Source organism: Ammospiza caudacuta, chromosome 1 (genome assembly GCF_027887145.1).
Source record: "Ammospiza caudacuta isolate bAmmCau1 chromosome 1, bAmmCau1.pri, whole genome shotgun sequence".
NCBI classification, from domain to species: Eukaryota; Metazoa; Chordata; class Aves; order Passeriformes; family Passerellidae; genus Ammospiza; species Ammospiza caudacuta.
Window position 1 is genome coordinate 28,085,548 of NC_080593.1, and position 11,477 is coordinate 28,097,024.

Sequence of the window (11,477 nt, forward strand, 5' to 3'; positions counted from 1 at the left end):
ATTTCTAAAAAGGAATTAGTGGTATAGAATAAGTAGACTTCTAATTAGATATGATCACTAATTCAAGCTGTGCCACTGTTCAGGAAGAAGATGACTTGGGTAAATTAGTTCTAACGAACCCATACAGAATTGTTCAACAGTGCCTTTAGACCATCACCTACATATCACATATGCAAGAATGCACATAGAGCTATATATGGCATGAAAATAGCTTCCAGGCTGATGCATTAGAAAAATCATGTTAGTTTAAAAAGTCTGTATCTGTTCATACAAGAATTTGCTCCTTCACTCAAGCCCTCTGAGTTTTTCAATCTCACTCAATTTCTCTCAATTTTAAATATTTGATTTCAACATTAAAAAATACCCAAACATGCTGGTTGCTTACCCCATGCCTTTCATATTTGAATTCTCCATTCATGTTAATCTCTTTCTTCCTTTCTCTCAAGTGTCCTGGTCTTCTCCATTACATCAATTTTTGCTTGCATATGTCATGTACTACGAGGGTGCTAAAGCACTGGTACCCCTTGGGTACTGTCTAATAACTCTATCAAAAACCTCAAGACTCAAAGTTTGTCCTGTTCTGATTTTGCATATACCTATAGAAAACTATATTAATGTAAATGGCACTTTACAGACAAGCAGATTCCCAGTGTCACCTCTGCAAACCATGTGCAGAGCTGAGGCTGGATTCAAGATCCAGCCTCTTTACTAGCTTATAACATAACTTTTGCAAATAAGGTTTATGTTCCCTGTTGCAAGATGTAACAGCCTTATGACTACTTTAATGGTTTTTTTGTCTTCTTGCTTCACCTTTTTCCTCTAATCCAGGAATATTGTAAATCAAAGGCAACTCCGACAAAGACGAGAGAGAATGACGCATCTGACTCCATCATTAGAAGGCTAAAGAATTATTTTATTATACTATACTATGTACATTGTATTTAAACTGAATCTGCCATGCACTCACTCTTGCTCACAACTGCTCCAGAAATGCACTCACCTCTGATTCTCTCATGACTGTCCTGTGACAGTCTGACACACACACACTTCTTGGCCCTGATAGGCCAAGGGAACAAAACATCCTCACTTTGGGTAAACAATCTCCATACTGCATTCTACTTTGGCACAACACAGGCACAGCAAGCAAGATAAAAATTGTATTTTCCTTCTTCTCTGCTTGTCTCATAGCTTCTCTCTCTGTTCAGAGGGCATGTGAATACCACACAGGAATTATTTTGACTGAAAGCCACAGGAGAATGAAATCAAGCAAAAAATTCCTCACAATGTGTATTTGATTAAACTGCCAGTAGAACACTGCAAAACAAGCAAAATTTTACACAACACAAGTGATGTTTTAGGATAATCAAGCACATTCATATAAAATTCAAAACAAGAGGTTTGCTACACTGCAAGAAGGCATGACTGCCATATCTGTGAATGCAGTAATACTAAGTAACTTTTGCAAACATGTCTCTTCTCCCAACAATGCATTTTGGAACTATCACACATAGAATCAGCTTTCCAAGTTTTTTATTATACTGTTTTCTTATGAAAACAATTCTCTCCTCCAGTATCCTCTAGTACAGCATCTTGATATCAGCTATTTGAACTACTTGATGTTATTTGGATGCTCATTGACAATGTTAATAAATTATCTTCAGATCTTTGTAAACAGCATCTTTAACAAGTCATAATTATGTTGTTTTGTATAAAGCTGTGGAACATAGGAACACCAGCAAATGAAGATAATTCAGTTGGGCTAGGCATCGTACAAACACGAGTCATTATAAAACAATCTCTCTCTGTTCTATTCTCTATTTCTCTAATGGCTTGGTGGTAAAATAGCTATTTCCCAGCACACATAAGGAGAGTTATACCATTGTTCACCAATAAAACATTTCATTTTGCATAATACAGGAGGTAGAAAGTAATAATGTCTCATTAAGAAATTTCTTATTGGATTAGTGGATGTCATCAATCTCAAAAATGTTTGTCTCACTACATCAGAAACCCTTTCCAACTAGTACCCTCAAACTCACTTTATATAATACACACTGCAAGGAATGGTCACACAATCTCTTTCTCCCTCAAAATACCTATGGAAATCTCTTACTGGTATTTGGACATTGGGAAGCTTACTTTCTAGCAACATCATTCACAAGGAATCACACAAGAAACCTCCATTTGAGCCACTCAATAAGGCCTGCATCTCATGGCACTCCTCCCCTGAATCCATGCAAACACACCAGATTTTCCTTCTCTATTCCACAGACATGAAATTGCCAAAATAATCTTGGCAATGCTCACAAAGTACAGAAAGCAATTTAAAAACCTCCAGCTATTGTGGTCTACTGATGACTTTGAGCAATGTCAGCAGCACCAAAACTCAGAGTGCTAATTAATGCTGAGAACGTGCTGATAGCTACAATAAATGGCTGTTGGCTTGTGTTTGAAATTCCAGACACTGATAAGTTTAACACTGTACAGCACTCATATGAAAATGGTAAGCAATGGGATTTCCTAGGGGAGAATAATTTAGCAGTAACAAAAGTGCTTGCATAAGTTTTAATATCTATATAGTACAGTTATTTAAATTGTGATTAACTAGGAAAACTATTACCTAATAATATGGATTTTTAGGATTTCTCTATATTGTTTTCTCTTCTAATTGTTCCATTACTTTAGTGACTCCATATATTTTTTCTGCCTCACCAGACAGAAACAGACATAAGAAGAAAGAAGAAGCCATAACTAGAATCCAAGCCAGTGCTACTGCTGCCTCCCACTGTGGGCTCTGTCAGCCCATCATCTTCTCTGTGGTGCTACACAAATCCACCAGATCTTAAACTTCTGTTACTGAGAATTTTAACATATCTCTACCCACCTATGGAACCCAGCATTTTTTTCAGCTTCACTGGTCTATGAAAGCGAAACAGAGATTTTGACTGGACATGCATCCAGAAAAAAGGTCATTCTGCCCTGTTACAAAAAGAGGACTTGTTTTTGAAGAGACCACAGAAGACTAGAATAAAAAAAAACATGTGAATCCAGGACATTTCAATAAACAGGATAAATATATGTATTTTCCTTTACCCCAGAAATTACTTACAATACTAAGTGTAATGCACAATTTAATTTATACCATAGAAAATTTTAACTCAAAATATTGATTCTTACTTGTCATTGATAATACTGTACTTTCTATTTTGGGAATTGGGCATTCTGTTAAATCTGGAGTTATTGTATCAAAAGATACACATTTGTGTAATCTGAACTCAGAGGACACACAGGATAAAAAATAACATCAAGTGAAATAGGGAACTGTAAAGTTAAACCCTGGTCTATAAGGTATTAAAAACCTGAATTAATTCAACACTGGATCCCAGCCTGCAGAACAAAACCCATAGCTTTTGAGGCATTCTCCTATTCCAGCACCCCTATGAGCTGAGGGATTGAGCTGATCCAGTTAGCATAAGCACTTCAGGGCACTTGCTAAAAACAATCCAGACATCCTCTGCTACCAGTACAACATTACCAACTACCATTTTTTACTTTTCTGACAGCTTCAAAATGCCATCCTCCAAGTCAAATCAACCATTACCATAGCATATAGTACTTGTTTATCTTAACTAGAGGTTTATAATATCAGCCACACTTTTCTATTTTCCTACTCCAAGTATGGCAAAGTAGATGCATAAGAGAAAAAGAATTTCACAGCACAGCATTTTTATCCAAACATTTAAATATTTACTTTGATTTTGTTAAATAAGGACAGAATACTAAACAACATTTATAAATAGTTTCCTTAAAGAACCCATTTTCTGCATCTCTGCCAAATATTCTGTTGCCAGGCTGCACTACAAGTCTTTTGCATTAATCAAAGACTTAATACATGCTTTGCAAAATTTCTTTTGACTAAAATATCCGAAAGGATATTTTATAAATGAGGGCAAAAAGCAACAGTGATGAAGGTGCCTAATGAAAATGAATACGTCCTAATTCAAGACCCAGATAGACAAGCCCTATTTGACTCCATAAAATCAGATTTAACTAGGAGATGACAGCAAAGAGTGTGGTTGCTTAGATGCACATAACAGAGAGTAATAAAAGTGATAAATTCTAATTAATATGAATTTATGCAGTGTATGTGTAACCAACACTTAATCAGATTCTATCCTGGAGGATCATTTATATTTAGCAGTAATGTTTCTTTAGCATATTTTGCTTGAATAATTTTTATTCTTTGAAAAGGTGATAAAATACATTTTTTCTTAATATTCCTTTTATCTTATTCTTTAACTGAAGACCAGATAATCAAAAAGATGAATCCCCCAAAACACCTTCTACAATCAAGGACAGTTTAAAAATCTTGACAGACCTCTCTCCTCAAGGATATGCAGGCACCAGCTGAAGTTCACCATGCCATAACTAGGGCTTAATTTTCCCTTGAAGAAGATCCTCACTGCCCTCTTTCATCATCATATCTGAATTCCCTTCCTGACAGTTAGTCCTCAAGATAAAACATCTTTTTCTCATTTAGCATTTTCCCTAGCATCTAATCCTGCTCTTCAGATCATTTCTTCATAATCTCTTTAAAATCAGGAGTTTCCCAGTTACTGACACAGGCTTATCTGTCTTCAGTCTCAAGGTGCAATTAGTGCAAGGAGTCCTTACTCAGGTTTTAAAAACAAACAAAAAATTTAAAAAGATAAAGCACAAAAAAACCCAATCAAACAAAAAAAAGAAGAATACTGGAACAAATGGGGGAGTTTCACCTATGTAATGGAACAGCTCAAGATGACACAGTCCTTGAAAGGCTTGTTTTAATCAGAGGTTTGGTTAGGTAATTTTTCTCTTTCCCTCTTCCCTTCTGATAATTCCTGTCAGTGTGTATTTAGGTACAATTTGAAATGCCTGCTGGATTGCCAGTCCTAGGAAGGACTTCTGTCCTCCTCAGGCAATAATATGAGATAGGAACACTCAGTGCAGTGAAAATAGGACAGTCCTAGGGTCACACAGAGGGAAAATAAAATAGACTTTTTATTCTGTGATTTTATGAGTTTTAGACACCAAAGATGTTAGAAAAGGAATTTCAGAACTGTTGAAAATTCCACTTTTGAAACCAAACCCTTAGAACATAAAACCTGACAGGCATGCAATGGTACAGATGTTGCATTTGCTGCTCTCTATGGGTAAGTAGAAAACCAAGATGTTGAAAATCAGAGGAGTATTGAGACCCAAGTTCATATCAAGCAGTGAAGTGTGATTTGGTGACAAGATCCCAAAGAAACACCTTGAAACAGAAAACATTTGTTTATACGGAACTAGGAGGCCTTTGTGCAGCCCTCTTGCCAAGGCAATGGAACAAGAATAAATCACATACAGATACTGTTTGAAAAAGATCAAAAAGTGATTAAAAAGAGCTCTTGCCTGCAGAGTTTACAACACCCCTCTGGCCCCAGTAGAAACCACCTGGCCCCTGGTTTCACTCCAGGCCTCCACTACCCCAAAAGTACCAATGATATTCTGTATGTTGCCTACACACATATTATTGCCTTTCCTCCAATTCTTGCCTGCATCAAAGGTTGAACAAGTTATCATCTAAGGACCAATTCTCATCTAGGAGACACAACATAAGCAGGAAAATATAGATACTTTATTGTTCTCTTGAGGAAACTGCCTTTTTCCTATTTCCACTTTAATTTTAAAACAGCACTGTTACCCACAGAAAGCCTATGTCAAGTTCTACCCTTGTTAAAAAGAAGGGAAAATGTCAAACTGTGACTGTTGTACCAATAACCAGTCTCAGTATCAACAATTGCAGATCTCTCAAATAATTCTGCAGAGCTACACCTATCTGTACTATCTGAGATCTGATCAAGTCTTTAAAACAAATAAAAATGGAAAAGGCACTGCCTCCTGGATTTTTGTCTCATGACTTCTTTTGTTACAGAGACATTAATCCAGTGCTGCATCTTCCACTTCAAAGGTGTCATGTACACTATTTCAAGCTGTTGGAAGATGCAATTTTAATGTGATCAAACCTTGCAGACTTTGTGCATTCTTCAGTAATTAATCTGCATATAATATATATATATATCTCATAGTAACTGTAGGCAAGCATTACACCCAACACCGACAGCACATCACACATCAACATGTGAATTAATTTAACAAAAACATATGAAAGAGAGGGTAGAAAGAAGTAAAAGAGACTTCTGATGGGGCAAGAAGCACCTATGCTTAGTCATTTGTGTAAAGGAATGGTAAATACATGTCCTGCATGATGACATGAGAGACTAAGAAAAATATGCACCTTCATGTAAAGGGAAAAAAGTGAAAACTTCATGGGTATCTTCATTTAAGAATCAGCAGTCATCACACTGTTCAATGCAGAACTTACAGATACAACAACATCTTAGCCCACGGTGGGCAGTATCACAAGATCACAAGGCGTCTTTGAATATGAAAACCACAGAATGGTGAGGCTGGAAGGGACCACAGTGGGTCATCTGGTCCAACCTCCCCACCTAAACAGGGTCATCCCAGAGCACACAGGACAGGATTGCATCCAGACAGTTCTTGAACATCTCCAGTGAGGGAGACTCCACAGCCCCCCTGGACAGTCTGTTCCAGTGTATGGTCACCTGCACAGTAAAGAAATTTCTCCTTGTATTCAGATGGAACTCCCTGTGCAACAGTTTCTGCCCATTGCTTCTCGTTTTATTGCTTGGCAACAATGAGAAGAGCCTTCTTCCAGTCTTGACAACTCCCCTTCCGAATAAATTCAATAATATTCAGCAAAATTCTAAAGCAAATCATAAAAGTTAAGGCAGAATAAAAATGGCATTTGAGAAACTCACAGAAGTTAAGTGCAGCTGTGTAGAACCTGACGCAAACAACAGGTCATTGCAAGTGAAATCAGTTAAATCAGAGAAAGGAAATTACTCATGAACAAAACATGCCATTAACATCTTTTCAGCATAAATAGTTCAACACTTGGCAGTCTGTGTCTGCCCCACACCAATATAATGACCAGTCCCCAGTTTCCCAACTTCTCTTCCATGAGTGGCTAAAAGCTGCTGCTGTCTAGCTCAGATCATCAACCAGATCCACACCATGACTCAACACTGGGAATCTTGCTGTTTCATCACTTTGCTTTAGTTTATGCTAAAAAGCCAAGATGGCTTTCCCAGTGACCACACAAAATGAACCAACCGTGTATTTGTAATTGAATAAAATGGTCTGCATAGAATGGAATGAGAAAGTTTGGTGAGAAACCTAGTTCACTCACTTGAAGGTATAATCAACTATTGCTCATTAAAACGTGATTCAGAACTCTGAAGATCCATTAAACACACCAGAACATCAAATACCCATTCTCTAAACAGATCAAAAAAAGTAACAAAAGCCAAAATTTCAAAGTTGTTTCAGCTGGAGCAGTAAAAATGACTCAGTGATGGCACCTATATCACAGGATGGGTGGAAATTAGAAGGGACCTCTGGAGATAACTTTTAGCTCAACTTCCCTGCTCAAAGCAGATTATTCACAACACTGTATATGTTGAATCAAAGATAACTAAACCCCCAAATGGTTAAACTGAGAATTGCAATAACCTCAGATTTTTATGGCAGTAGACTGGAGGATGGTAGTAAACAGGAAATCAGGTCCTCTGAGAGCTTTTCAAGGATTGAAAGCAAACACTTGAAATTTGCATTAGAACACTCCTCCCCTCTTTCCAACAAAACAACAACTACAAAAAAAAAACCCTTCAAACCCCATAAATATAAGAAAACATAAAAAGAAAACTATTATTATATAAAACAAAGCATGCCTCCACTCAAACCTCATAGTCATTGCACATTATTGTCAAGGGCATCCTTAAGAAAACATAATGCAGTAAAGCAGTATAGAAGACACAAAGTAGACATTATTTCAAAAACCTTTAGAAATAAAAACAAGACAGACGCAAGTCATGAACAGCACTTAGAAAAGCTGATGACAGACTAAATTCAATACAAAAATAGCATGCTTCTCAAAAAATGGACATAAGAGGTCCCAGAAGGCCTATAATCCAGCTAATTGCCTTGACAAAGTCTCAGCCACATTCTCCTGACCTCTCTCATTCACAGAAGGAGAAGGAAAATATCATCTCAAGTGCATGAGCTCACTACTGTTCAGTTTTGTTTATCTCTCTGATACTTTAGCTCAACTCTGTACCTCTTGTACTACATGTCACTTCAGACCACTGACCAGCAGTTCTTCCAGTTCACTTTCTCGATCCTCCCACGACTGGAGGGAGGGAAAACAAAAGAATTCAATACACAGCTGAAAAAAAGAGCGCAAAAATTTAATTTGGAGCCAAACACAGATGCAGTGTCTTATTCACTGCATCTTGCCTTTCATCATCTGAAAAGAGCCACTCTTGTTTTTCATTACTTGTTTTTCATCTTGTTTCCATTTCATCACTGATGTTATGGCTGCAGTATTTCTTACTGTAGGCAAAACAGGCGAGAGATGTCACAGAAGAAAAGATGAAGGCAAGAGCTAGCTCTTCATCAGGCAAAGTAATTGGATCATACCTGTCCTACACAAAAGTTTCTTAAGAGCAGTCTTTGCCAGGAAGGGAAAAGGGGGTGAAGACAAAAGCCAAGATGGTTTCCTTGGTGCTGGTTTAGCTGACATTACTTCAAAGCACGTGTACCATGTGCAAAGTAAGTGGAGTTAAGTCCATAGCAAACTGATTGCACGTGTCCTTAAGTAGTAGTTCACCAGAATTATTATTATCTTCAAACTATGTTACTGTTTTAACATTTTTAAATACAATCCATTACACTGTTAAATGGAGACATAATAAAATGCTGGAGAGTTTATTCTGCGGATGCCTAGCAACTTACGGTAAATGTGAAATGCTTTATGAAAATGTTATATTATTACTGTGCCTTTCCATAAACCTGTGCATATATATCACCTCTTTTTAAGTGTGTGTTGAACATTTACAGATCTGTAATGGAAGTGTAAATTGGTTTTAATTTGTCAACAGTTTAAAGGGAAAAAAGGTCACTGTCATTGTGTAACCCATCTTGCAGTTAGAAGTGAAAGTTGCAAAGGATTTTCCCTTCTTCAGATTTCTCTTTCTAGTGTTATTGGAAAGCTTGTCTTCTTGTTTAAATGAATTTCCTTTTAATCTCCTCTCTGAGCAGCTGGATAGATGGAGCCTTTTAAAAAATTCAGGATATCACTGTAATTGTAAATTGATCTGCTTCTGTGGCAGAAAGCAGTGTCCCTCCATCTAGGAAAGAGACTGTCTTCTCCAAGTTATTTTTCAGACAAATGATTAATTTGCAATCTCTCCTATTATTCTATTATCCTTTAATGAAAAAAACACTTTTTAAACAAATCTACTACTTTTTGGGTTGTTTTGTTCCTGGCAACATACAGGAAAGTAAGGTAACTGCCAAAGCCAATGTGAAATATTTCCCAGTCAGAAATTTTTAAATTTCCTAAATGAGAGTTTGATTCTACTTACATATGAACTGCAACTCTATCAAGACAACTAAAATGCACATATTCATCACTGCTTAAGTCCTGAATTAACGTAATATATTAATAGACACAAGAAAATTCCCCACTGATTTTTAATGCAGAGTTAAGGTTGAAACACTGTTATGACTATGCAATCTTTAAAACAGACACGTAACTCATTAGGATCAAAGTAGAGGAAATTATCCATCTACTGTGGTGCTGAATCCACATAGCCTATTTGCCTTTGGCTCTTTGGTTATGAGATCTGGCATCACTTGGATTATTTCACCTAATCCATCATTAGCTTTCACGTGTCCTATATACCATGGAATAAACCTAAATTTAACAAACCCAACTCCCCATCAATTACCACACTGAATATATTACATGTCAGCACAGGACACAAAGATTAGATGTGCTGAATCACATCTTTCTTTGTGAAAATTCAGTATGTTTAGAGCACTTTTAACGATGCTGACTCCAATTGTAATAATTGTTCCTTGTCATTGATGACAGGCACTAATGCTCTGACCTTTATGTACAACACAGAGCTGCTAAACAGATTTAAAAATATATAAGAGATCCCAGTAACAGTGGCACAGACTAAAATGTGGAGTTTTTTTAATTGCAATATGTGCCTGGATGGTGGAATCCTGTAAGATGACCTATTTTCCCCCTATAATCCTACCAGCAAACATTAGTTATTTTAGATTAACTTTCTCCCTCCACATACACAAAGCACACAAAAAGGTCATTACTTACAACAAAAACTCAACACACTGCTGCTGCGTTATCACCCTGACTTACCGGTCTTCCACAAATACACGGACGAAGTTTGAAATTCACTTTGCGCACGGGTGTCCCAGCTCGCCAGCAGCAGCAGCAGCAGCAGCAGCATCCCGAGAGCGGCCCCCGGCCCGCGGGGCGCAGCGCTGCCCTCGCTCAGCCCCATGCCGCCCGCAGCCGCTCCGGAGCCGCCGCCAAACCTTCCGCACACGATCCTCCCTCCTCAGAATTCCCTCGCGGGGAGAAAGGGACCGCAAGGCTCTCTCCCGCCGCTGTGCATGGCAGTGGGGAAGGAGAAGCTGTTTAACACCGGGGAACAATAGAGTCCGCGCTGGCTCCGGCTGCCGCTGCTGCAGCTCCCCGTGCCGGTATGGGCGCTGCTCCACGCTCTTCCATTCAGCGCTTATAGCAGTTTTCCATCAGCTAAAAGCGAGACAGCTGTCCGCAGGGGGCTCCAGCTGACTGAGCAGGTTATCTTGCTCTGGGAGGCAGCAGCAGTCATTTACACCAGCTGGAGAGAGTGAGAGACAGAGAAACAAGGATGAGGAGAAACACAAATAGCCCAGCGCCGTAATCTCAGTGCAGAGAGTGACTGCAAAAGGCTGGCTTCCCAGACACGTCTCTCCCAGGAATATCCCAAATGATACACACTAAGAAGAAAAGAAGAAATCATCATCAGACATGCTTCAGAAATACAAGTCATTCCACCAGAACAGATATAAACAGAACAATATATAACAATTAAGAGAGCGTCAGACATTTGTCCTGGTAATACCGTGTACGCTGCATTAACCATTTTGTAAACAACAAAAAAATAAGTGATTACACATGCATTGAACAGACAATTAAGACCATATGAAGGCAAATTGAAGAAAATGTAGAAAAAAAATTTAAAAACACTACCTTGTCTTGCATATATTTATCAAATCTATTTCAGGTAATGGCATACAGCTATCTGCTCTGAGCAAAGATTAATATGTGTGTATGATAATGTGTATGTATGTGTGAGCCCATCACTTGTGTGGTAGATGAAGTGTGCACATAATATATAACACAAGAAAACATCCTTTCCTATCCAGCAAGTATATACACATATATACATGCATAAACGTCAACTGTGTAATTTAAAATAATTTGAAGATCAAGTTATCAATCATTTTACATA

The 11,477-nt window shown here is 37.9% G+C and overlaps 1 protein-coding gene across 1 annotated transcript in view; it reads right to left on the minus strand.

Moving 5' to 3' along the window:
- Positions 1-10,534, minus strand: part of THSD7A (thrombospondin type 1 domain containing 7A) — a 189,228-nt gene extending 178,694 nt beyond the window's left edge. The window contains exon 1 of the mRNA XM_058800424.1: positions 10,334-10,534. Within this exon, the coding sequence (XP_058656407.1) occupies positions 10,334-10,478 (145 nt within the window). The 5' untranslated portion in view covers positions 10,479-10,534. The remainder of the gene's footprint in view (positions 1-10,333) is intronic.
- Positions 10,535-11,477: the final 943 nt, after the last annotated feature.